Genomic DNA, 27,369 nt, shown 5'->3' with positions numbered 1-27,369 from the left:
GAGAGAGAGAGAGAGAGAGAGAGAGAGAGAGAGAGAGAGAGAGAGGGAGAGAGAGAGCGAGCAGATGCCCGGCTGCACCGAGACATCGGGCATCCGGGGGCAGGGCGGGGGCGGCGGGGAGGAGGAGACATCGGAGACTCTGAACCCCGGAAAAGTTCAAGGTTTGTGCAGGTTCCCCCGGGGAAGGCGGAGCAGCGTGGCCCTCTCCTGAGACAGCGAGACCAGGGAGGAGAGGGGGGCGACCCGGGGCTGCCGCGGGCTGGCCGAGCCCCTCTCCATCCTACGACGCTCACGGCCAGGAGGCTGGAGTCGGCGCACGGGGCAGGAAGGTCTGGGGTCAGGCGCAATAGCCGGGTTTCCCGCTCACTCGCTTCTCCAAACCCCATCTCCATGGGGCAGCCCGTTCCAGCCGCGCCACCCTCGCGCCAGCCGCGGTGCCGCTGCCCAGGCAGGCGGCGCTGAGCCTGCCTGTGTGGAGCCCGGGCCCTGATCGAGACTGGAGATAGCGCGCTGGAGCCAAGCAGGGAGCTCGGCGAGGGGACAAGCCGCGGGCTGCCCATCTCGGGCATTCGGTCCGGGCGTTGCCTCGGGTCGTGGCGACCCGCGTCGCCGGTCTCATCACTGCACGGAAACTTTTCCTTCTCCAGATGGATTAAAGTTGCCTGGATTTTCTCTTTCTCTGCGAAAGAAATCATTCATTTGCACCTAACCTGGGATTTTTATGCTGGAGGTGCTGCTGCAGGGCGTTCAGGGGAAGGAAGCCGCGATATCCATGTGGGGTTACTACCGAAACCGAAGAAACTGAGGTTTGCATCGGAAATCTGCACCCTCGAACGAGTTCGGATTCGAGCGGGACCGCGGGGCTGTGGAAACCGACACTTGGCCCTAGGCAACCCGCGAGACGCCAGTGGCCACCCGGCCCCAGGAGCGCAAGTGCGGCTCCCCCCTAGCCGCACAGATCCTGCAGGGGGCACCAGCCGGGAGGTGGAGGCTCCTCCCGCCTGGTGCTGCGACCCCACCAGTTCCGAGGGTGTAGCCGGCGGCGCCCGGGACGCCCCCTCCCCTCAAAGTGTCCCCGAATTTCACTCCCTGGCCCCCAGAGCCTCAGCAGAGACAGCCGGGCGCCACGGCCACCAGAAGTTGGATGTGACCAAGCCCAGCCTGGGGCCAAGTCGTCGTCGACCGTTGCCCCCTCGGCCCCTTCCCGCTCCTTCCTCGGCCATGGCCCCAGGGATGCCGGGCCGCGGCGGCGCCGCCCTGCTCTGCCTCTCGGCGCTGCTCGCCCACGGTGAGTATCGCGGCGCGGACTCGGGAGTGAAGATGCGGCGGGAGCCGCTGGAGGGGGCAGAGAGGAGCCTGGAGAAGGAGAACCTCCACCCCCGGGCTCGCAGCCGCCGTTGCCAGCTTAGCATCTCGGGCGGCAGCTCGAGTTACCTCCAGCCCCCAAACCCTTTGGCGGGAGCGGAGGCTGCGAGGCCCGCCCTGTGGACCGAATCCGGCCCCGGAAAAGGACGAGAGGGGGTATCACTGCAACCTCCTCCTGGTTAGAGAGCAGAGTCCAAACCCGGGAGTCTGGGGGCGTGTCCGCCCACGGAAATCTAAAGGGACCCGAGGGATCCGCTGGATCGCGTCCGGGCCGCCCCTCCTGCCACTCCCAGCCCGGCAGCCGGCGGGGCTGAGGGCTGCTGGGACCGCGGTGATCGTGTCTACCCCCACCCCTGGCGCGCAGGCCGGTGCGGGGTCGCGCCGCCCGCTGCCTCGCTTCCTGCGGCGGTCCTGGAGAAGGGAAGTGGACAGGGGCCCGGGGATCGCCTGCCCGCCGTCCTGTGAGCTGCATCTAAATGGCCGGCTTAGCCGAGCCAGAGGGCGGGGGTCTGGGCGGCGGGCGGAGGGAACGGGCTCTACGCTCTTGCGTTCTGCAATCTGTTGCGTCTGCTCCCCAGGCTCGCCCCGGGCTCCGCGGTAAAGGGGGTGGGAGCCGGGGTTGGCGCTCTTTGGCAGTGGGACAGCAGGGGTATGGGTGGGGGACCTAGGGTCGCGGAACAGCCCCCCAGAGTGGGAACTCCGATCCGACGGGAGGAGGCTGCAGCGGGCCTTCCGCAAGCTGGAGGCTTTCCAGGAGGCGAGGGGCGCTGACCGACGGGGGAGAGAGAGAGCTGGGGGGGGGGAGGGGAGAATGGAGAAAGAGAGGCTCTCTGCCCCCTCCCAACGGGAAACGAGCGGAGCGGGCACATAGTTCCCCAGCCAGCAAGGGATGGGGGACTTGGCTGCCCCACGCCGAGGGGTGAGCCTGGACAGCCTGGAGAGGGGCTAGGATGGAGGGGGCAGTGGGCTCTCTGCGTTGGCGGAGGACCTTCCATGTACCCTGCTCAGCTTTTGCCCACGTCTGCCTGGTCCCTAGGAGCCTGCCCAGGCGGGCCGTGAGCGCGCCCAAGGTCTCTAACCAGCGGCTTCTCTCACCCAGACCAAGGCTCCTTCTCAAGGTTGAAAGAATAAGGAGAAGAATGGGCTCTGGGAAGCTAGGGTCCTGAGGCTAGGATGGGGTGGGGAACAGGCTGACCTCCCTCTACGAGTAGATTGGTTCTCCCCGGCTTCAGCGAGGGGGTGGCTCGGGGTTGGGGGGCTGTTTTGCGTTCATTTCACCAGGCACAGCCAACCTCAGTTCTTTATCAGAAGAATGGGCAGGGGGAATGCTGCTGGGACCCAGAAATCTCGGGCTCCGTGTGCAAGACTGTGGGTGGGGAGGAGGTGGGGAGAGGGGACTCTGGATGTCTGCACGCTGGAACTGCAGGGGCTAGGCTTGTGACCTGGACCCAGTGAGCAGGGAGTTTGCGGGCGCAGCAGGAGGAAACCCAGGTCAGGCCTGGGTCTAGGCGTGGTTCTGTCCCCATCCCCTGCGTCTTGCTCCCAGAGTTCCCTTCCAAAAGCCCAGCCATGGCCTCACCTCCAGGCAGCTCAGACACTCTTATTGGATTCCGACGGCCCACCTTTCTGACCCCTCAGCCTCCGATTAAGGATCCTTTCCCCTCCCTCACCTCCCAGAATCTTGTCGACATCCTAAAACCCAGCCCCAGTAGGGCCTTGCTGTCCTTGCATTGCTTCTCTTGGAATAAATCTGCCTCCTCTTCTCCTTAGATATCGGTGTCTTCTCTGTACCCATTTAGTCCTGGAGTGGTGGAGGCAGGTGGTGGGCTTATTCTGCTCTGTCCCCCACACAGCCAGTGCTTAGCACAGTGCGCGGGACACCCAGGGCCCAGGATTGGCTGGCGATTAGAAGGAAGCTATTTGAGGAGGTGGAGCCTGGGTCCCCCACTGGGCAGGCATTTCCCCCCACTGATTATCTGTCTCCCTTTCCAAGTTTCTTCCCTGAATCCCCAGCCCATGCCTCAGACTCCCCTTCCTTAGGGAAGGGTACCAGCAGATGCTCAAAGCTTGGGGACCACCCCCCAGATGGATAAGGCCAAAGAAGTTCCTCCCACAAAAATACATCTCGCCTGGGTTTCCCCTTCAGGAATACCAACACCCACCCACCCAAACGATGCCTTTATCAGGAAAAGGGTACATGGATTTAGTCTCATTTCAAGCTAACTCTTGGTAGGGTTTTCTGGGCTCTTCAAAGATGCTGGAGCGGGGGTACAGTTGCACTTTTTCATGCCTGGCAGGCTACCGAGGCCACAGGGCTCTGACCACACAGCCAGACGGGGAGCCAAATAGCCTGGGTTTCTGACTCTGGCGCCATCGGGCAGGGTGACCTCGGGCTGCCTCCCTCATGTTCCCCATCTTCCCCAACAGTGTGGCCCCTGGCCCATCCCTCCCCTTCTCACTCTCTGCCAGGACAACTGGGCAGATACCATGTGTGAACGGAGCCCCACTACCTTTCAGGGCCCAGCTCAGCCTCTGGCGTGGCAGCCCCTACACTGCTGTCAGTCTCAAGGCTTCTGTCAGAAACCATCTGAGAAGGCCACTTTCCTGCATCTGGTCTCTGGGGAGGTGTTCTGCTCCATTTTTAGTTTGGATAGGAGTTTAGCAAGGCATGGTGGTTGTTTAACCTGTTAGAGGACTGATTGTGTCAGCTTCCTACTCAGTATCCTTCACTGGCTCCCCACTGCCTGTAGGATCAAGGATATACTCTTTGCCCCCTCAACATACAAGGCCCTCTGTGATCTTGTCTCAATCTACGTCTTCACTTCTGCGGTACTGCCCCCTCTCTATCCTCCGTGCATCTTATGAGATATCACTCTTTTCAACTTCCTGCCTTTCTGCTTTTGCACCCACCAACCCCTTCATCTGGAATACCTTGCCTCCGGAAATCCTTACCTTGCCTTCAAAGCCCAACTGAAACATCACCTCCTCCAGGGAGTCTGCCTAGATTACCCTTTGGCTGCTCATCAGCAGCTCCTAACCCCCAACAGAAGTAATTGGTCTTTTTCCTGTGCTGCCTTGGCCCTTCATGCTGCCTTCCCAGCACTCCTCAGGGACGGCAGTGTGTGTGTGAAGAGTATGTGTGGGCATATTTATGGGCATATCTATACATGTACCCCTCCTGATCCCCACACACTTGCATTTAGGGCAAGAGCCATGTCTTCTTCGGTTTTGCCCCACTCTCCAGTGCTTGGCACATAGTAGGCACTCAAAAGAAATGAATGGGGTGTGAAGATAACTCTGTTGGGGGCCCTCGCAGTGTCAGTTGAAAAGGGAGCTCTGGGGTGTGAGGCAGAAGAGGGGAGTGGGAGGAGACAGACAGAGACACCAGGAAGAGAGCATGGGGATGGGGCAGAGTTGTGCCATACCCCTTGAGTGGCCCGTATAGGATATACGTGTCTAGGGTGACGTGTTGTAACACGGATGTGAATGTAGTGTCCCATGATGCTCCGAATACGTGATCTCAAATGCACGTGTCCTCACCGTTGTGGTCACCAGCCTGACTTCTCTTCCGGGTTGTGTCCGTGCTGTCCCCACCCCACCAATTACCCAAGTTCTGGGCTCCTTTGGAGATGGAGGGAGGACACAGCAGGAGGACAGGGTCAGTGCTGGCCTTGGGAGGCTCCCTCACTACTGGGAGTGAGGAATGCTGCTTCCCGCTCCCCCCTCTACACACACCCATTTTCCTGGCCACATGGAGCCTTATGCCACAACACAGCCTTGTTAATGTTTAAGACCAGTAGGTGGGGATGTGTTATAAACTTGGTGGCAGAAAATGAGCTGTATCGGAATCCATTCTGAGGATAGTGCTTGGCTGAAGGAGGGAAGGCCACTTTGCAACACCAGGACGGGACCCGGGCATCTCCTGGCCCTCCCTCGGGGCTTGTCTGAAAGTGATAGACCCCAGGCCTGAGATCGGTAGTGAGTGCTTGTGATGCTGCAGAATCTGAGAACCAGAGAGGCACCAACTCCAACCTGGGGCAGAAGGGATAGGGGGCGGGGTGGTCTCTCTTTGTTGCCCTACCCACAGTGATGGCCATTCACAACACCGGAACTAAAAGAGATCACAGAACCTCCAAATCCAACCTTTGTGCGGATGTGGAAATGGACACTCGGAGAAGGAAAGGGACCGGCCAAGGTCATCCTGCTAGTTCATTCTGGAACCAGGACCAGCACCAGAGCCCAAAGGGGTTTGCTAGATTGGCAGTCTGCCCCAGGCCCCTCAGCAGAGATTCCACCACCTCTGTCATCCCCTCTGTCTGAGGCTTCGGCTTCATACAAAGGTCTCTGGCCTCAAACTAGCCTCGGGTCCCAAGCAGTCAAGGTAATCAATCACCAGTAGTGTTAATAAACCTTGCCAAGCACTACAGAGGGCACATGGAGGGGCTCAAGACCTGATCTTCGACTCCTTTTCATGAGCTTGAAGTCCAGTTGGGGAGATGAGAAAAAGGCCCGCATTCTGAAATTCCAGGCGGTCTGGATCCCTGGGATCCATCATTTAGAGGTTCAAATCCTGACTTTGTCATCAGCTTGCTGCGTAGCCACAGGACGGTCACCTCCCTCTCCAAGTCTTGTTTTCCTCCTCTGCAGAGTGAGAGGAGGCGATGCCCGCCGAGCCCCCTTCCAGCTCACTTGTTCTGCCACAGAGAAGCCTCTTGTCGCCTCCCTTGTCTCTCCGCCCCACACCCATGCTCCTTCCACAGAGGCCAGCCACAGACGCTAGCAAATGGATATGATTCTTCCTCCCCGTTCCCTCCCTGGGGTCTTCCTTACTTCTTCCTTGACAGTGCTCAGCACAGAATTTTAATAAGAGATTAATGAACCAGTTGTGGGGTGGCTTTTTTGTTTTTTTGAAAATAAATTAATTTTTCTATTTTCCTGCTCTGTCTTTTTAAATGAAAAGTGGGCCTCCTTATCATCAATTCAGCTGGCGGTGCCATAATCCAGCAGTCCCCAAGGATGGGGCAGTGTATCCGGGAGCACCGACTCTCTGCCAACTACGGCATCAGTCTCTGGAGGACCAATGGGCTGCTGGGGAGGGGGCGGGGCACGCACTAAGACAGGTGAGGCCGGTGTGGTAACAGAGGGGACAAGCCACTCTTGGGAGATAGGCTGAGCGTCCAGAAGTCATTATCTCCTTTCCTCTGCCAAGTTTGCCCCTCTCTGCTCCTCCCCCACCGCCTCCCCCCCAGGTCCCCCCCTCCACTCCACCACCCCAGGCCCTGCTGGCTGCCAGACAACCCAGCAGGATGAAGTGGAAAATGGAAGCAATTACCTGGATTATTCAATGCTTGTTGCACAAATGAATGAACGCAAGAATGAATAATTCAGTGCAGAAGAAAAAAAAGGTAATTGAATAAAACCCTTTTTGGTCCAAATTATCTAGATAATTATCTGCCTTTGGAAAGTTCTGCTTTTTATCAGACTTGAATCCTTCCTGCTGCATTCTCACCCACACCTTTTTTGGCCTATGAGAATGGGCAACTGGTTACTCTCTTCTCTTGTGTGACTTCCTGTTCAACTCAAACTGAAGGGCAGTGGGCAGGTCGTGTGCTAGAGGAATTTCTCAGCTTCTGTTTCCTGAGCCCATCTCTCAGGATCCTTAGAGCTGGGAGAGTGATGTGCCCAGGATCACCTGGATAAATGGATGACACTCAAAATGGTCCGGGTTCTCAGAGGCATCCCCATCCAAGGATCCAGGTCTGGACAGCATCAGACCTTACAGGGCGAGCCTTTAACCCTGGGAGAGAACAGGCAACCAGGACACCCTCAAGCCCAAACCCCTCCCCAGGAACACAGCCCCAGAGGTGGTCAGCCCTTAAACAGAATCAGCCAGAGTCATGTTGAGTGATAATCTCTCTGCTTTTCTGTGGGACAGAAAGGGTGGAGGGGAAATGGTTCCTGCCCTTGGGGATCATTATGACAAGGGAGACATTCCCATCTTCAGAGAGGCCCTAATCTGATGAGGGAGGCGCAGCCCCAGCCCTCTGAGGTGGCCTTTGTCCTCTTGCACATTGAGGGTCCGATGGTGAGAGACAAGATGACTGCCTTTGCCCAGAGGTTGTAGGACCCCACCTTGCAGGCCTCACCCACCCTCCCCCAGCCCCCAAGACTGGTGGGGAGCCTGGCTCAGGGCCAGGAGCAAGTCTGTTTTTGGTGGCTTGGTACAGATGATGCAGCAGACTTGTCACAGCAGGAGAAAGGTGTCGGTGGGAGCTGGCAGTGCAGCGCACTCAAATGCACACCCACACGGTCATGGGCACTCACCCGTACACTTGAGGGTCCCAGCAGTTCTTTGGAGTTTAGATCCATGATCTCATTTGGTCACTGGGAGACCAGTGACCGCCAGGTAAAGGCAGCAACTAGGATCCCATTTTACAGAGGGTGAAGCTGAGGCTCAATGGAGACCTGGCCACACCAGCTCTTGAGGTCAGGTTTTCTGACCACGAATACAGAGGTCTTCTTGCCGTACCCCTCTGTCTCATGCACACAGGGAATAAGCACAGATGGGGACTGACAGCCACACGCCCACATACCTAAGCAAGGCCCACCCATCTGGCCGCACTCATCTCTCCAGTCCTTTACATGGGTCACGTCCTTTTCCATGTCAGAGCCTCTGTACATACTGTTCCCCCTGACCAGAACACTCTTCTGCCCCATCTCCTACTCAGCCTTTAGGCCCAAGTGGATCCACACTTCCTCCTGGAAGCCTGCCTTGATTCTGAGTTAAACAAAGACCCACCAACCCCTGCCACTCATTTCCAATTTGCCCTCTTTGTAAACTGCACTGCCTGGCCCCCTCACTGGCATTAAACTTGAATGGACCTGGAAGTTTTGTGCCCTCTTCCCGGTGCTGTATCCCCCGGTGTCTATTGGGATCTCTGGAATAAAGTAGGCATTTGACAATTTGTCAGACGAGTCGCTGAATGTACACTTGTGCACATACATGTACACATAGACTGCTTCCCTGTCTCTCAGCAAGTATTCAGTTGTTGCCTACTGTGGGCCAGGCACTGTTCCAGGCACTTGGTCTTAATCCATGAATACAGCAAAAAGCCCTGCACTCATGGAGCCTTTATTCTTGCAAGGGTGCAGAGAGGAGGCCACAGTAAATAATAAATACATACAATAAGTAAATTATATGTCAGAAGGCAACAAGAGCTGAGGAAAATAAAAGAAAGGTAGGGTATGGGAATTGGGAATTCCAGCGTGTGTGTGTATGTGTGTGTTGGGAGGGGTTGTGCAGTATTAAAATGAATGTTCACTTGATTAAATGTCATTAAGCAGACTTGAAGGAGGCAAGGGAGCATACTAAGCGAATATCTGAATATCACATTGGGACCAGTCCTAGGGCAGGGGTGAGCTTGACCATTCAAGACAGCAAGGAGGCCAGAGGGGCTGGAGCACAGTGCAGGCTGGGAAGGGTGCAGGGAGATTAAGTAGGGAAGGGAGGCCCTAGAAGATTACCTGGTAAACTGAGTGAAATGGGCAGACATAGCAGGGTTTAGAGTGAGAGTGACCTGAGCTGCTGGCAGCTGCAGGCTTGCAGAGCTCCAGACCTGTGGGGATAGGGACCCCAGCCCCCGTGCCACAGAGGGGATCTCTGTCTGCTCTCTAGCTCCTTGCCCCGCACAATCTTGCCTGTGGCTGTCTTTCCTGCCACCGCGCGGCCACCCCATCAGAGGCAGGACCAGGGTGTGCAGGGGACAGACTGCTGCAGAGACCACCCAAGGATTTGCAAGCCTGGCTTCCAGACCCGACCAGCCAAATTAGCTATGTGGCCACCCAGGCCTCTTCCATGGACTCGAGCTTCCTGTACGTAAAATGAGGCTGCAGCAAAAACCAAGTCTGCCTGGATCTCTGAGAAGTCCCACAGCGACTCCAGATTACCTGTTGCTTTGACCTCTCTGCCTGTCCCTGTTTTATGTCTGCAAGTGCTCAGCCGGTGGCCCCTTCCTCCCACGATTGGCCCCCTGCCACCGCAAGACCACTGCAGCCCATGCCTCTTAGCCAACGAGATGACCTGCCCCGAGCTGACCCACTGCCCTGTCCTGAGTCTCCCCGGGTCACCCCAGTCTCCCCTGCCCTGTCCCTTCTGGGGAGAGACAGGCATGTGGGGCCTTTGTCCAATAGGAAGGATCTCTTGGATTGGAAATACGAAAAATTGCCATTTTCTCAGCTGCCAACACAGCAGAGAAATGATCTCAGTTTTCTGTGGCTGCTCCCGACAGGAGAAAAACTGCCAACCGCCAGCCCTGGTGCATGAGAGGTCTGAGATGCTGAGGAAAGGGGGCTGCAGCTGGGGGAGGTGGCAGGGTGAGAAGCCGGGGTGGGAGTGGGGCTGGCTTGGTGCAGAGGGCTGAGCTCCCCACTTGGCTGCAGCGCTCCTGCCTGGGAAGCCCTTCCCCACCCAGCACCCGCCGACCACCCACCTGGGTCTGAGCGGCTGTTGAACTATCTAGTTATCTTTTTTTTTTTTTTAATTTATTTATTTTATTTATTTTTGGCTGTGTTGGGTCTTCATTGCTGTGAGCGGGCTTTCTCCAGTTGTGGCGAGCAGGGGCTACTCCTTGCTGCGGTGCATGGGCTTCTCACTGCTGTGGCCTCTCCTGCTGCGGAGCACGGACTCCAGGCACGTGGGCTTCAGTAGTTGCGGCACGCGGGCTCAGTAGTTGTGGCACACGGGCTTAGTTGCTCCGCGGCACGTGGGATTCCCCCGGACCAGCGCTCGAACCCATGTCCCCTGCATTGGCAGGCGGATTCTTAACCACTCTGCCACCAGGGAAGCCCTCTAGTTATCTTAATAGTCACTTCTACTAACTGAGCACCTAATATGTGCCATGCCCTGTGCTGGGCACCTTTGGAGCCAGCAGACTGTTCGGTCTCTCCTGACGTTCATAGTTCTCCTCCACTCTCACCTTTTCCCTGCACTCGGCTCTAACACCAACCTGCCTGGCTTTGTCCATCCCCTTGTGATTTCTGGGCAAGTTACTTAACCACTGTGCATGTTTCCTCATCTGCAAATGATTATAAAAATACCCAATTTAGAGGGCTGTTGTGATGAGTTGAGTCGTTATTCCAAGTCAGATATTGAGAATAGTGCCTGGCACAGAGTGTCTGAAAATGATAGTTCTCAGTATTACTGTTATTAATATTATCAGCACATGCCAGGCACTGTGTTAAGTGTGAAAATGAAGAAGATACAGGGCCTGTCCCACGAGGAGCTTCTAAGGCATTGTCCTGGGGAGATGAGCTGTTTCTCCACAGATTGTGATAAAATTATGCCATAGACATGTTGGAAGGGATACAGAGTTGTGAAGGGAGAAATCTCGTACCTGCTAGAGAAATCAGGGGAGACTTCATGGAAGAAGTACCACTGCAGAAGGCCTTAACCCAGGTTCAAGAATTCTGCCTCTTAAGACTAATCAGTCAGCATCCACTCTGTGTCCAAGACCCTGAGGAAGACAGAAACATAGGGCAAAAATTGTCCCTGGCCTACCAGCTCTGAGTCCAGCATGGGAAGAGCCACAGCTGCCTGTGAGGGAATAGCAGGCAAGAGGGCTAAATGCAGGGTTACCTGGATGATCTCTTAAGACCTCTCAGAACTTTGACCCTGTGCTCCCTGGAACACTGGGGAGCTGTGGCGTATTGTGGAACGAGGGAGTGGCTTGATCAAAGCAGGGATCTAGCAACAATGACTTGGCTGGGGGCAATTTGCAGATTGGAGCAATATTGAAGGAAGCTGTTCCAGCAGCTGATCTGGGAGTGAGGGCTCTTGGGATGGGGAATGACCATTAGAAATCATCAGAGGTACCACCACATGGCAGACAACCGGGAAGACGAATCTGAACGCCAGCTCTGCCACTTAGCAGCAGCCTGACCTGTCATTTCTACTCCTTGGTTTATGCCTCTGTAAGATAGGATGGCAACGGGGGAGCCTGTAGCATATGGCTCAGTATTTGGAGCTTTTTTATTAATTTAGCAGCTAAAGCCCAGAGAGCAGAAGGGACTTGCCTGTAGCTCACAGCCAGTTCTGACCCCCTTGGGTGGGGACAGGAATGTCTTTATTGTCTGGTCAGGAGTACTGGGGAAGGTGGCCCAGTGAGAGCACTGAGACAGACAGGATCTCTCTCGCAATTTTTAATAGAGGTCCAAGGCCCAGCCTCCCTCCTCTTCCCTCACCCTGGCAGCCAGAAGCTCAGGGGTCCGATCCATCCAGGGCCACTGTCAGTGACTGAGGCTCCAGGAAAGCCTCAGAAGAAGCCAGTCACGTCAGACTGTGGTTTTCGAGTCGCCCAAAGCACTCGCCCAAAAGCACTCGGTTACCCGGGAGCACTCGCCTGCCTCGTCTCCCTGAGCCTCAGCTTCCCCATCTGCAGAATGGGCATAATAGCATCACCTATCTCTGCTATGCTGCCACAAGGATAATAAACCAGTGTACATGGACGTGCCCAGAACAGAAGCTGTGTGCCTGCCCGAGGGGCTCAGGAAACAATCAGCAGGTTTGTTTCCTTCCTTTCTTGCCCGGTGCCAGGCCTCACTGCCAGGAAGCATGTTTAAAACAGTGCCAAAGAGTTCCCGGAGAGCTGTTTTCTGGTGGTTGGGTTTTTTGGTTTTGTTTTCTTTGGGGTCTTATTTTTTTTTTACCCTTGATGCCTCCTAGCAACATGCTGCTTGTTTTAAAAACAGCAGTGGCCAGCTGCTGGCCCCTCTCCCTCCCTCCCTGCCTCCCTCCTTCCCTTCCCAGGAAAACAGCTTCAAGCATCTCCCCCACTTTCCAGGGTCTCTCCACCCCAAGGTGGAGGAGGCCTTCCTGCGAATGCAGCTGGACCCAGAGCACACAATGCCAGGGTGGGTACCTGACCCTTGAGTCCACGACTTCCCAATATTTGCATCTCCTCTGTGGCAGCCCCCAAGGTGGGCATAAAGGCTACCTGTACACCATCAGGGCAGGCAGCCTGTGCCATTGCCAGAAATCAGGTCTAAGGATACAGGGAGATTCTGACGGAGCCCAGGCATCTCTGAAGCACTTCTGCTGCTGCAACCTGCAACCTGAAAGCTCGTGGACACCCTGGTCCCAGAGCTGATCCCTCCCGCTGCCCATCCTGTAGGGTTGTGGGGGGCTGGGTAAGGAGAACAGGCAGAACTCAGTGTGTGGTCTCTGTAACCATTTATAATTCATCATGAGCCCTTAGGAGTCGCTCAGGTGTCCCATTCCACCCAGAGGGCCCTCATCTCCCCAGCCTCCCACCGGGTTCCTCTGTCCCGGGTGTTCTTTCAGCCAACTGCTTGCCTTCAGACAAATCTTTTCCTCCTGCTGCAGTTTAGTTTCCCTGCCCGTGAGAGCAGGGTTGCCGTGCTGGATCAGTGCTGTCCAACAGAAACGTACCACGAGCCACATGTGTAATTCCAATTTTTCTAGTTACCACGTGAGGAAAGTAAAAAGAAACAGGTGAAATGAATTTTACTAGTATATTTCAACCAATATATTCAAAAGATGAACATTTCAACATGTAATCAGTGTAAAAACAGTTAATGAGACTTTTACATTCTTTTTTTCCCTTTTGTGTTACATCTTCGAAATACCCCATGCAATTTACACTGTCAGCAGCACATCACAACTCTGTCACAACTCCATCACAACTGGCCCCATTTCAACGGCTCAATAGCCACACGTGGCAAATGGCTGCCATCCTGGAAGGTGCAGGGCTAGGAGCTCCCCAAGGGCCCTACCACATTCTCCCCTTGGAGGTATTTTTGGGGCCCTGGAGTTAGTGCTCTGGGGACCGGTGAGCCTTGGGGACTCTCTGGGGTCCTTCTCGGAGATTCCCTGCCCAGCCTAGAGCCGGCTCAGCTCCTCCCCAGCCCTGGCATGGTTCATGCTGGCCTTGGGGACTCCCATTCATGCAGGAAGCAGGTTCCAGATGCCTCCCAGAGGCCACGCTCCTTCCCCTTCTTCCAGGAGATGCTACAGACCATAGGCCTGATCAAGTCACCTTGAACTCACTGAGAGTGAAAGCCAGAGTCCTTCAGGGGCTGACAGGCCACACGAGTGTCCTTTTTCCTGACAACACGTCTCTGACCATATCTTTCCCGTCACCCACTCAGCTCTGACCACACTGTCCATTTTGCTGTCCTCACCCATGCCAGGTGCCGAGCCTCAGGTCCTTCCTACCCCTCTGCCTGGTCTTTTCCTCCTAATAAGTATGACTCATTGCCCCCCTGCCTCCTTCAGGTCCGCGCTCAAATGCATCTTACCCGGGTGGCCCTCCCAGCCACGCCCTACTTAAAACAGCCCTGCCTGCCCCTCACTCTGCCCCGACCCTGCTCCATTTTTCTCCCCCTGACATACTGTATAGTTATGTTTCTTCTTGTTCATAGACTGACACCTCCCCCCCCTTGGAATGGAAGCCCCACGAGCAGGGCCACATCTGTTCTGTTCACAGCTGTATTCCCAACACCTGAACCGGTGCCTCGCCAGAGAAGATGCTCAGTACCTATTGTGTGAAATGAATGAATAGAAACGTTGCTCCTTCCCCTCCCCTCACCCTTTCCACCTGGGGCACCACCCAGAAGAAACATCTGGGCACTAAATGAGTGACAGAGACCAGAGAGGGGGATGTTTATTCCTTCCCGCCTGCCTGCCTTCAGTCACAATCAGCTGCCATAACCTTGCTTTGCAGTCTTGGAAAAATTACATCACTGCCCTGTGGCTCAGTTTCCACATCTATAAAATGGAATAATAAGAGTACCCTCCTCACAGGATTGTGGTAGTGAATAAATAATAAAGGCATGGAGTGTGCTTGGAGCAGAGCCTGGCTTGTAGTAAGTGCTCAGTAAAGAGTAGCTACAGGTTGATTCAGCTCGTGTTTTTGAACACCTGCTCCACACCAAGCACTGTGACAAACACTGATCATGTGGCAGGAAGACACGGTTACCAGCCAGTGTGGGTCAAGGATGCAAACGATTTCAGTGCAGGGGGCAGAGGGGAAGGCAAACAGAGACTGGCTCACCTGGATTTCGGAAAGCGGCAACCACTGCCAAAATCTCTGTGACCTGGTGCGTTGAGCTCCACATGGGGTGACCTTTGTCCATCCGCTACAGCAGTGGAAAGACTACAGCACTGCAGCCAGGGAACCTCTACTCTGTCACCGACCTGGAGGGAGTCACTTCTGTTCCCTAAGCCTCAGGCTTCTTATCTGTAAAGTGGGATAATAACAAACAGCACCTGCATCTCAGATCATGGGGATTCAATGAGCTGATGTGTAAAGTACTCAGCACTGCCCAGAGGCTGGATAGACAGGAGATGCTATCAGTACCCTCCCTGCTAAAGAACTGGCCAAAGGGAAGAGAGAAAGTGTGAACCTCCTTGAGTGGTGCCCTGTGTGCAGCTAGCCCTCCATCAGCGCCTGTTGGTTTGCACTCTGAAATTCTCCCTGGACTGTGGTGCAGAGGGGCCGCTCAGTGGGGGGAGATACTTAAAGTTAGGGGAGGTAGATGGAACTTCAGGCCCCTCTCATCCTGGAACCATCCTTATCTGAAAGATGGGGAGATTAAAGTCCAGACAGGGGGACAATCTTAGCCCAGCACACAGCAGTCAGGTGTGGCAGAGCCGGACCTGAGACTCAGGTCCCTGCTCCCAGGCCAGTGGGCTTGCTGTTGTGTCTTCAGAGGTTTCTCGTGAGGGTGTTGGAGGTTGGGGGAAGCGTGGCCAACTATTGCTGGAGGAAGCTGCTTGGTCACAGATTGGGGCTCCCTCCAACACCTAGTTAGCTTCCCCAGGGGCGTATCCAGGGGAAGAGCCCAGCAGGCATGATCTTTACATGGAGTAACCAGATTCCATCTCCAATAATCACATCACAAACAGCATGAAATGTGACATGTGGGGAAGACTTTGCTAAATGTATGACTGTTTTTCTCATTTTCCCTCCGTTCCCCTCCCTAGGACCCCCCTCTTCCACATCATGCACACATGTACACACACACCCCTGCATTCCCCATGCATCCCATTCGGGCCTCTGATACCAGCCCAATGAAGGCCACTTTTGTCCTTGTCCAGCCCTAGAAGTGTGACTTCTCTGTCTGGGTGGTAGGCAGGAGATGTGAGTATTTGAAGGTCAGGTTCTCAACCTCGAAGTGTCCTACTGTTCCCCACCATGACCGAGGCAACTGGAGCCATTGGCAGTTGGAAAATGGCTACACTTTATGACTTTATTACAGGTAATCCTCACTGCGAAGTTGATAATCATGATGCCCATCATGTGGATGAGGAAACTGAGGCTTAGAGAGAAGTGATTGGCTCAGGTAACAGGAGAAGAAGAGGCAGAGAGACTATGTCCTCCACTCCCCCAGGGCCCTAATCTCCTGACTCTGGAGCTCTGGGTCCCAAAGCCCCTCCTCCAGGCCCCAATATCATAGAAGAAGTGACACACTCAATCAGCTTGATCCCGGTATGGTCAACTCACCCATGCAGGTGCCCTGATCACAGAAGGGGAAACCAAGGCAGGGCGGCTGGCTCACCCCACCGTGCCCCCTTCCCTCTTCCTCATGTGTCTCAGCCGTCTCTGCCCAAGGTACACCGCCCCCCCCCCCACTCCAGCCATCCCTTTTCCTCGGTCCCTGGCTGCTGCCTGGGGGGCTCCCAGGCAGATATGTCAGACCAGAACCCTCCCCCAACCCACAACCTTCAGAATCCAGAACCTCCTTCTTTCTCCATAGCCCTGCAAAGCCGATCTGCATAAAACCATCCCTGGGCCCTGCCTTTAAAACTCTTCATCTTTTCTCTTCCCTAAACGGCCCCTAAATGATTTCTGTAAATTGCTCTAAGTAGCTCAAAAAAAAAAAGAAATAATAATAACTCAGCGACTGGCTGCCTGACCGGAATGTTGATGGCTCTCCTCCTGCCTGGCTGCAGCTCCCAGGTCCTTGCTGCTGGGCACCCAGACGCGTGCCCCTCTGCTCCACACCCAGGAAGGGGTGCATTGTCTCTGAGACCCAGCCTTGCCTCCTCCCTCAAGCAAGAGGCTGCCCAAGTCAAGTGCATCCCCCATGAGACAGGGAGCTCCCCCGGGTAGCAACATCCTTCCCTTCCTTTCCCTAGCCCCAAGACTGCAGACTCTCCCAGGAGAAGCTGGGCCTCCCTCATCGCTCTGGGGCTCCTCCAGAGAAGACTGTGCCTCTCTCATCAGACTATGGGCTTCCCCAGGAGCGACTGTGCCTGCCCCATCAGTCAGGGGATTCTGTCTGGGCAGGGCTGCGGGGGACACTCAGCAGCCCCCTCTCATTCTAACTTTCCTTGTTCTGCAACCAGTTCCCTTACAGGCCTCATCTCATTCACCCCGGATTAGAAATCTTGGTCCTGATTCCTAAACTGAGATCTCTTTTATTGATTGATTGATTCATTCATTCATTCTACACAGCTTTCCTCAATACCTACTGTGTTCCAGATGCTGACCAGACATGTGTGTCCTTCTATAGATTTGGCCCCTTTGAGACACTCACCCCGTGACCAGAGCCCCAGACATGGCCTGGTTCTCCATGGGATAGGGCATCCAGCCAAAGGGCCCTGTGGACATGAACCCAGCCTCAGCCCCTGGTCACCATCATGACCTCCTGGCCTCTTTTCAGTGTGGACCAGAGAGGGGTCCCTCTTGGGGAGCAGAGGCCAGAGGTGGGAGGGAGGTGCTTCCTACGAGACCCCAGCCTGGCTCACCCTTCCATCCAGCCCCCTCCTCACTTCCTGCCCATGGAGCTCCACCATCTCCTGGCCACTGGGGCCTGAGATCAGGGCCAGGAGACCTTGATCCAAGCAACTTAGTCCCCAAAATGGTGGTGTGGCCTTGAGCAAGTCCCTTACCCCTTCTGGGTCTCAGTTTCCCTTTCTGAGATGTGATAAGATTGGACTCAATCACTGATTTTCTGGGTTTTTTCTTTTTTGGCCAGAGAAATACATAATATATATGTAATATATAATATATTACAGCATACAAAATGTTATATAGAATCCAGATGATATATAATGCAGATCAAAGCAGAGCTGCTGCTGATTGAATGGAGAGCAGCGGTGTCTCACTGAGTTATCTGTCCCACCCTCTCACCCCATGGCAGCCCTGGAGACCCCCAGTGAGCCTAGCTGGCAAGCTCTGGGTTCACTTAGCCCATTCCTGAGGCCCTGCCACTCTGCCATTGGGGGAATCTGGGTGGTGCTGTTGATGGGGGGTGGTCCCTTCACTTCTGCCACCGATTCCCTGGGACCCCACTCTGTTTCCCAGTTGCGGGGGAATACCGTGAAAAGAACTGGCTCTTGCCAGCACCCCCTAGGACCTTTGAATGAGTCCAGCCCCCAAGTAGAAAGGCAGGCATGGGAGCTGCTGGCAGCAGGTGAGGCCCAGCCCAGTACAGGAGGCGGGATTGTTGCAGATCCACAAAGCCCTTTGTCATCCTCCCTGCACTCTCTTTGATGTGCAGAAGAAGGAAGGAGGGGAACAAACACAGACACCGCCCTCCACTTCATCCCGATTTAATTGGAACCCAGTTAAGTGAATAATTGTTACAAATGTGAAATCACCTTCCACCAACTTGGGGATGGGAGCCTGCACTCAGCGGTGAGCCTATGAGACCCAGGGTGAGACCTGGCCCTGGCCCAGCAGTTTAGGGTTTCCTTGGGGTGGGGAAGTGGTGACCTGCAGAGCTCCTAACCCCACAGTGGGAAGAGCTGCAGGGCGGTCCAGTCCAGCCCCTTTTGCAGGAGCACAGCCTCGGGCCCCCAGCCTCCGATATTCATGTTCAGCCAAACTGTATTGACCCAAGATGTGGACTCGCCATCCCAGGTCCCACAGACCCTTGCAGATGGAAATGAGTGTCACCGTGGAGGCATGAGCGTGGGTCCCAAGGAGAAACAGAGACGGGGAGGGGAGTGGGGAGAGAGGGCAGGTATGAGTTTGGTCATCTGTGGGTGCAGGGGCAGGGAAGGAAAAACTTTGTGAGAAATAGAACAACCCAGGCAGTGGTTCTCAATCTTGGCTACACATTCAGGATCTTTTCTTGAATAAATGCTGATGCCTTGGGTCCCAGCCTCAGAGATTCTGGATTCACTAGCCTGGGGTGTGGTCTGGGCTCCCAGGTGATTCTAAAGGGAAACCATGATTGAGGCTCACTGCTAGAGCAAGACTCCCTAAAAATGGTAGAGGGTATGGGAATAGAGTAAGATTCACCTCTCAGGACACATCCAGAACTTCTGGATTAGTTTGGCTGGGGAAGGGCCTGGGAACCTGCATTCTATAAAGCTTCCTGGAATTAGGATGATCCTAGAGGGGTCGCCCCAATGCTGGGAGTCCCGGTGGGGAGGGGAGACTTGGAAGCCCTAGAGGAGAGGGGCCCTGGGAAGGAGGAGGAGTGTGGAAAAGGTTTTGATGATTGGACTTAGCCTATTTTTAAATGATTTGCACAGAGACGTCTTTTCACTTTCTCTCTCATTCCCTTGCTCACTCTCACTTAGTCCTCTGTCCCAGGACCCAGAACTCAAGGTAACACACTTAGAACCACTATTCAGTCTCATTATACACATAGTAGGTGCTCCATAAATATTTATGGAATTAATTATGGGTAACGTCTCTTTGGTGGGCTGGGCTGAAATGTAACTGCTATTGATATTATTGTCTCTATAGAGAAAGGTGTGGAAATGTGTTTCCCAGTTCTAACAGCCAATTTTCAATGAACTTTTGATAAGTGGCCCATTTATAAGTTGGAGCGAGAGAGAGAATGTTCTGCTCTCAATGAACCTAGCATGGACTCCACCCTTGGGAGTCTGTACTGTGTAATATCAGCACCCAGATCGAAGCCAGTGGAGCATTTATGGAGACAAAGAGAGGAACGTGGTCAGAGGGAGGGGGACCTGAGTGGTGGAAGAGGAGAGAAGCAGGAGGGAAGAGCCCAGAGAAGGGCTGATGCATAAGGGCAGGCAGAGCCATGGGTGGGAGGGTCAGGGGCTAGAGTGTGGCCAGGGCCAGGACGGATCAGTGAAGTACACAGAGCGCGAGGGTACTTTTCGAATGGCCTCAGGTCTTGGTCAGGGATGCAAAGACAGGTCTGGCAGATCAAAGATTCCAAGCAGGAAAAATAGAGATGCAACTGGAGAGGGGGTGAGGTCACAGGAGGCCCTGAGGTCACAGAACCGCTGACCTGGAGCTCCTGGGCCCAGGCCCCGTTGCCAGTGGGTATTGTGGGATGGTCCCCACCAAGGAGCAGGCAGACACCAGGAGGGGATTCGTGGCAGGGGAAAGAGTGTCCTTCCTGCCTTCTCACGGCACAGGATTTTTTGGCAGTAACAGCCAACAGTAATCTTGGTTAACGGTGTCACCAGAGACCAAGGAGGGCTCTGGCTGTAAACCTTCTAAGGGTTTGTAGGAGACCCCGATTTGATCACCACCCTAGCATCATCCCAGTCATCAGGGTGGAAAGCAGAAAGAGAGGAGAGAAGCCGGTCCAGAGCCTGGGGGCACCTTCCCTTCCGTGGGCCTCTGTAAAGTGCAGGAATTGGGCAGCATTTCCGAGAAGGCTTGCTGGTCATTTGGCCCCAGTGGATCCCTCCCTCTCCAAGGGGTGGCCATTGAGCTCAGAATGAGGGGCTTGGGAAGAACCCCCAGCTCCCAGGGCTGCCCCCCTCCCAGATCAGGCTGTCTCTCCTGAAGCCAGGCTCAGCTCTGCAGGGTGCTCTGACCTCTGGCCTAAGGCTGTCTTTGTCCCCAAAGTCCCAGCCTTACTTCCTGCTGATGGAGGACTCCAGAGAGGCGGCATTCACAGGGGAGATGACCCTAACGGCCTTGGGGGAGGGGGGCTGTCCCTGATCACACAGGGGTGACAGTGATTAAATGTACCAGCAGCTGGGCCATTGGGGCCCTCCCTGCTGCTAATTTGGGTCAATTAAGCCAATTTGTCTTTGTTGACTTGAAGTCCCTTCTCTGTAATGGCTCTGGCCCCTCTGGGGCCTCGGAGGAAGGAAGGAAGGAAGGAAGGAAGGAGGGGGCAGTGCCCTGGCTACATGGCTGCCTCTCTCCCACCCTGTCCCAAAGCCCTGGGTTCAGGGACATTCCTGAACCTGTGGCACCTGCCGTGGCACTGCCCGAGGGCCTCCACAGCTGTCCTCCCTGCAGCTGCCCCATAAGGCAGATCTGGCAGGGTTAAACCTCCTTCCACAGATGAGCAATTGAGGGTCCTCCAGAGAGGAGGAAGCACCAGGTTAGCAGAAGGGAAGTGATCTGAGCCCAGCACTGGGTGCCTTGGGCCACTGCCCCTCTTGCTGCATCCTTTGGACTCTACAATCTCCTCCAGGCGCTCAGTCTGTGCTCTGGCCCCAGGGGAACCCTGCTGCCACGGCCCCCAAGGGGTTCCAAGGAACACAGTTTGGAAAGCACTCCCTTACCCCATCAGGCTCCACTTTCCACAAGAAAAGGGAGACAGGACCAAATTGGTGTCTCCGGAAAAAAGCCAGCTGCCTCTGCTGGGCCTCCCAGCCAAGGAGAGGTCAGTCTTCTAGCAGGGGTAGGAGTGCTGCCTGGAAGCTGGGCCCTGTGAGTCAAGGGCCTGTCTGTCTCTGGAGCAGAGGTAGTGAGGCTATGCCCCGGCCTGGCCTCACCCATAAAAGGGGCGGCAGCAGCAGCGTTTTAGGTGAGAACTGAATCAGAGGCCCCATCCCCAGACTGACACGCAGCTCTGTTCACCCTGAGTTGTGTGAGCTGGGACAGGCCCCTTCACTCCTGTGGGCCTCAATTTCCCATCTCTAGTATTGCAGGGCCTGAAGAAGTTAGGCTAGGACCCTACACCTCGCCTCTGACAGCCCTCCTGGAGGCGATGGGGGAGGAGGGGGAAGGGGCTGGGAAACGGAGTACTCCCTCTCTATCTCCGTTCCCAACGGGTGACACTTGTCACATTGGGAGACTGGCAGGGAAGAGGAAGATCCAGAGCTCCCTAGTGTCCCCTGAAGCTCAGGTTTCATCCCCATGGAGCCAATCTGGGCCTAACACTCAGGGCAGAGGGAGGGCACGGCCCGGGCAGTGGTTTCTGGAGAGGTCCGTGGGGGAAGAGAGTCTGGGAGCCGTGCACGAGCAGGGCCAGCACCCACCATGCAATTAGCTGAGCTTCCCTTTCAGACCCTACCAGTTGGCTGCCTTATCCTGTCTTGTGACTGGAATCATGTACGCCAAGGGCAGAAGATGGGGAAGCAGGTCCAAGTGGGAGGGAATAAGTGAACTATCTGCAGAGAAATGAGGGCCAGCTCTCAGGAGATCTTTCCGGATGTGCTGGTGCAAAACAGCGAAGCAGCTGCAGGGGGCTGGATGGTGGTGCTGTCTCTGCACACCCTCAGCATCTGAGTCAGCTGCCTGTGGATCCGTACCCCTCAGAGACTACCTGTGACCTCTCTGTGCCCCGCCTGGCACATGCAAAGCCTTTGAAGGATCGAGTAAAGGAATGAATGCATCTCGAGGAAGATAAAGTCCTGAGTCTAATGAGAATGAGTTATTATTAATAGCCCTGCTCACTTGTATCACCAAGCACTTCTGTGCCAGGCACCACGCATAGGACTTGCATTCATCCTCATGGCAACCCCGTGGAATGTCTACTACTGTTGTGGGCCCTTTAGAGGAGAGGTGGCAGAGGTTCAGTGAGGGTGAGCAACTTGCTCAAGGTCACACAGCTGGAAAGAAGCAGGCCTGGGATTCAAAGCCAGGTTTATGTGAGTCTGGAAGCTAAGCCACAGACTTCTAATGCCCACAGCCCAGCTACCCAGAATCCCAGGGCAAGCCTGGAGGGCCAGCAGATGCCGAGGCAGCACTGAGAGGGACGTGCTTATCCCCCGCTACCTAAAGAGCTGCTTGTATTTCCTTATGTAATCAGCCATGAAGTCTTAAGTGAGCCGACTCTGGTCCCTCATCCCTGACTCTCACACGGGCAATTGCGGCCCTCAGAACGTGAACCGTATGATGAGTGAGGCCCAGCAGAGCTCCAGAATCACGTGGCTCTTCAAAGCTCAGCCCAGCAAAGGTGTCTCCTTTTGGAATAAGGCCAGGTGTACTCAGCACCCTGACCTCGGTGGTGGGGTCAGCAGCGCCGATGGAAGCCCTTCCCTCGTTTTCCAGAGCAGGCCCCATTGAGCCAGCCTCCCCGAAAGGCACTCCCAACCTCAAAGCAGCCAGACTCCATCCTGCTGTCCCCCTTGGGCTGCACGGAACTGCCCTGTCCCTCCAATAAGCTATGGCCTTATCTCCAAGCAGAAGAGGGCTGAGACAACCCCTCAAAGCACAGGATTCCATGCATCCAGGAAAGATTTATTAGTCAGCTACTACCATGATAATGCCGCATAACATACTGCCGCAAAATTCAGTGGTGTAAAACACGGCACATTTATTTCTTGTAAGTCTGCAGGTGTCTGGGGTTTGGCTGTTCAGGACTGGGCTTGGCTGGCAAGACTCCAAGCTGCTGGTTGATTCCTTCTGTCCATGTTTCTTGCATCTTCTTTGGACCGGGCACTACTTGAGGCTTATTCTTCTCCTGGCAAAAAGACCCAATTCTGCAAGTACATTTCAAGCATCTATGTGTGTTTCATTTGCTAAAATTTCATTGGCTCAAGAAAGTCCCCATGACCAAGCCCCGAATCAGGAAGTAGGGAAGTAGACCTCACCCACCACAGGCCAGGGCAGGGGTGTGGCTGCATCATACTACTGCAGGGCCCAGAAGAATGGAGATGCTAATTCTGTCTACCACGCAGGAAGAGAGTGGTCCACAGTAAGAAGTGGAAAGGGCCAGAGCGGTCACAGGCATAGAAGCTGAGGCCCAGGGAAGAGACAGGACATGCCCAAGTCACACAGCAGAGGCCGGGCAGAGCTGGATACTCAGGGCTCTAGATTGGTTCTGCCTCTCGGCCCTGCTTCCCCATCCTCAGGAACTTCTATGAGGCCCGGTCCCTGGGAGGGGGTGCCCGGGGAGCCATGGCACCCAGCCTCATACCCTTAGTTTGTGCTTGTGTCCCCTGGCAAGAGGGGGGGACTGGGCCACCCCAATCCCATGACCTCTCCAAATAAGCAGAGATGTGGCTATTTTTCTCTAGCTGTAGTCCCATCTGCCATCCCTGGCTTCACCTGCCCTGCCCAAAGGACAGCACAGGGGCCCTCTTCTCCCCAGCTCAGCATCTCCCACTCACCCCTCCCTCTCTCCTCCTTTTCTTGCCTCCTTCTTTATTCCCATGCCTTCCACACAGCAGACGGCAATTCCTAAGGACGGCAGCCTCACAGAATCTCACAGTTGAAAGGTCATCCAGGCCAACCCTCTGCTTGTACAGAAGCCCCTGCGCAGCATCCTCGATGGAGATCATCAGTCTCAGGTGGCTGGGATCCTCTCAGGGACGGGGATACCTCACAAGGCAGCCCCTTCTATTGCTGGGCAGCTCTGATCCCAAGAAATTACCAACTCATTCTTAGTTCCAAGACTATCTCCACCATAATTCTGTTCACTGATCTTAATTCAATCAATATTTAGGGAAACCTTACTGTGTGGCAGCTGGGGACTAGAGATACAGAGATGAGAGTCACTGACCACATGCTTAAGGGGCCGCAGACCACAAGGGGAGGCAGACAAGGGTGCAAGGTGACAGGTAGGGGATCCACGGTTGTCCTGGGAAGAACACCTAACCTTTCAGAGGCAATAGACAGCTCTTCCCCAGGATGCCTTGGTGCTAGTCAGACGTGGGTTTGAATTCTAGATTTGTCATCTGTTATCTGTGACCTTGGACATGGCTAGGCTGTAGCATCCTTCTGCATAAAATTGGGATAATGGATACATGCTCTCATGGAAGAATGGAAAGTAGAGGACAGAAAGCACTTGGCACATGGAAGAGCTCCATGAATGGTATTGTCACTGTTATTGTTGTTAATTGCACACCCCAAGATGGAATGAGCATTTGGCATGTCTGCACTCGTGAAGTTAAAACTTCGACCTTCAAAGTGGAACTTTACACTGCCCCCAAGTTGGAGTGAGCAAAGAACTGTTGGGAAGGCGACACTTGTTTTCTGTCTTCTCGTTGCTTCCTCCCAGAAATGAGGACCAGCAGCGAGACCCCAGCTATGGGTGATCAGACCACAGAAGAGTTAATGCAGATCTTTTTAGCAGAGATGGGGGAGGAGGTGGCCTCAACATTGAAGAGGATATCCTCTGTTTTTGTGCAGCCTCTTCCAGAATCTGAGGGAGGTAGCGACCTCAAAAATGTCTCGTTGTATACCCCCCCATCTGATGCTGGGAATCAAGAGGGTAAAGACGATAAAGATGTGACACAGAAGCCACAGTTCCTATCTGGCACTCACAGCAGACATCCTTCATCGATTATGGATCTCTTCTTCCCCTGAGTGAGGATTCAGAATCATTCTCAGCTCAGATTTTTTTTGTTGTTTTTTTTTTTTTTTTTTTTTCTGCGGTACGCGGGCCTCTCACTGTTGTGGCCTCTCCCGTTGCGGAGCACAGGCTCCGGACGCGCAGGCTCAGCGGCCATGGCTCACGGGCCCAGCCGCTCCGCGGCATGTGGGATCTTCCCGGACCGGGGCACGAATCCGTGTCCCCTGCATCGGCAGGCGGACTCTCAACCACTGCGCCACCAGGGAAGCCCTCAGATTTTTTTATAACAGCCCAGATAGACTTCCTGGAAGAGGTGGGATTTCAGGACCTTTTTAAATGGTGTGTGAATCACAGTGAGAAGTGGGGAAAGCGTGATCTAGGTGTGGAGTTTGGAGGATGTCTGGGGAGAATCCTGTGTTCAGTTTTGCACATGGGCTGGAGGAGAAGCCTTACGGCTGCTCTGCTGTCTCAGCACCCTCACAACAGGTGCTGGGCAAGGCCAGAGGAAGGGGTGGCTTAAAGCGGAGTGGGATGGGGATGGGAGAAGGAGGAAGAGGAAGGCGACTGGGAGCAGAAAGGGCTGTCAGGTGGGGAGCGGGGCTTAGCTGGGGGAGGTGCCTGACAGGGGTTTCTGCCCCTTCACCGTAGGATGCCAGGAGCTGAGCCCGGGGCAGAGAGCCCAGGCCGACCTGCCAGGTTGTTGAGGTAACTTAAGCTCAGGGAAATTAATTACAGCACTTGCTTCTCACGCTATGTATCAACCCCTCAGAGCGGCAGCTTCATCCATCTCCCCTGCTTTTGCCCCACTGTCTTGAGTGTATGTAGTGTGTGTGTATGGGTGGGAGCGGGCAGGGAGACAAGGCCAGGTACCGCCTCCTGGCATCACTCCCCTGCTCAAGAACCCTAGTGGCTCCCCATCGCCCATGGCATGATGGGCAGACTTTTAAAGGCATAGGAGCTATTATTCGTGTAAAAGCCTAGGTGACTACAAAAGCTGATCAGAATGGCTGTGAACCCTCCTCCTGTTGGGCCTGAGACACTTCCATGGAGCCCCAGGGCTCCACAGAAAACAGTTTGAAAACCCCTGGGACAAAATCCACAGATGCCTTCGCCTGGCATTCTAAGCGCTTTGCCCCCTGGTGCCCATCCAGTCTCAGCTCTCCCTGTGACATGCCACTCAGTCCAAAGCTGCCTTTAACCCCTGGCCCCTTTGCCACCCTGTTCTCTCTACCTGAAAGGTCCCCGACCCCCACCTAGGCCCCGTCACACCCAGGCAGCTGTTGAATTTCCACCCATTCTTCAACACCCTATACTCAAATCACTCCACCTTCTTCAAGCATTTCTTGTGTAGGTATCTGGCTTTTCTTCAAACACCCAGGGAGCTCTGCTCTTCTCCAAAGCCTTACAGCACTTCCTACCTTTTATTTATGTGGTTATTTATGTACTTGTCTGGTCTCCCTGTTAGCCAGCAAATTCCTTAAGGGCAGAAACCATCTTCTCTGTCTCTGTCTCCCTGGCAGTTCCCAGCAGGGTCTTGAGCAGAGAAAGGGCTGAATAAATATTTATTTGTTGAATATCTTTATTGAGTATTAGTTACAAGCCCTACTATTGTACTAGGCAGTCAGGCTGCATAGTGGAAGGCCCCCTCCCTGCCCTCAGCCAAGGCTTCTGTCTAAGAGAAAGCAAACTCTGTAAACCAATGGTGGCAGCACAGAGAAAAAAAGTACAGAATGATGCATGTGAGCAGCTCAGAACTCAGGTCCTAACCCAGCATTGGGGGAGGGTCAAGGAAGTCTTCATGGAGGAGGTGACACCTGGGAGAAGTCAAAGGACAAGTGACACCTACCAGGTGGAGTGTGAGGGGAACAGCACAGCAGGCAGAGGGAACAGCATGTGTGAAGGCACGGAAGGCAGGGAGAGCGTGGCTGGAGTTGCCCAGACCCAGGTGTGTGGGCTGGGGAGTGGGAAGAGGTAGAGCAGGTAACACAGAGTACTGTGGGAAGAAGGAAACATTCATGGGAATGCTGGACTGGGAAGCAGGAAGGGAAGCATCCCACAGGCAAGAGGAATGGGCTGCAATGGGGCAGTAGGGAGATGTGAGACCTGGGCAGGGCTTTTCTCCTCTCTGAATCTCAGTCTTCTCATCTGTAAAGTGGGTGGTTTGAACCAGAGTCTCGAAGACCTCTGTCCAGCAGTGAGTTAGAAATACCAACGGAGCAGCAGCTAGACAATCAATGTGATGCCAAGAGAAACCAGGTACAACAGGGCCTAGGCTTTGAGGGGTGGGCAGGGCAGGACAGGGCTGATCAAGGAGGGCTCCATGGGGGACATGGGGGCACCTGTGAGCCAGGGTCTGTGTGAAGCACTCTGCATGGATCCCCACGTTTACTCTTCACGACACCTGTGTTCATTAGCCCCATTTTGTGGATGAGGAAGTCAAGGCTCAAAGATTAAGCAACTTGAATCCAGGGCTGTGATTTTGATCCTCTGAGTCTCTCCCCAATGGGCAGGCAGAGCTCATCTTCCAGGGGCTCCCATCCTGCCTGGGAAACTGGCCCAGGCCTCAGA

General features: G+C 54.7%; 1 protein-coding gene across 2 annotated transcripts in view; it reads left to right on the top strand.

Moving 5' to 3' along the window:
* Positions 1–795: 795 nt before the first annotated feature.
* TMEM132E (transmembrane protein 132E) overlaps positions 796–27,369 on the top strand; it is a 52,284-nt gene continuing 25,710 nt past the window's right edge. For both annotated transcript variants that reach the window (XM_027099739.1, XM_027099738.1), the window contains exon 1: positions 796–1,288. In XM_027099739.1, the coding sequence (XP_026955540.1) occupies positions 1,222–1,288 (67 nt within the window). In that variant the 5' untranslated portion in view covers positions 796–1,221. The remainder of the gene's footprint in view (positions 1,289–27,369) is intronic.

The sequence above is a fragment of the Aethalodelphis obliquidens genome, unplaced genomic scaffold (genome assembly GCF_003676395.1).
Source record: "Aethalodelphis obliquidens isolate GAN/ISIS:26980383/991018 unplaced genomic scaffold, ASM367639v1 scaffold139, whole genome shotgun sequence".
Taxonomy (NCBI): Eukaryota; Metazoa; Chordata; class Mammalia; order Artiodactyla; family Delphinidae; genus Aethalodelphis; species Aethalodelphis obliquidens.
This window is presented reverse-complemented; position numbering and strand designations above follow the sequence as displayed.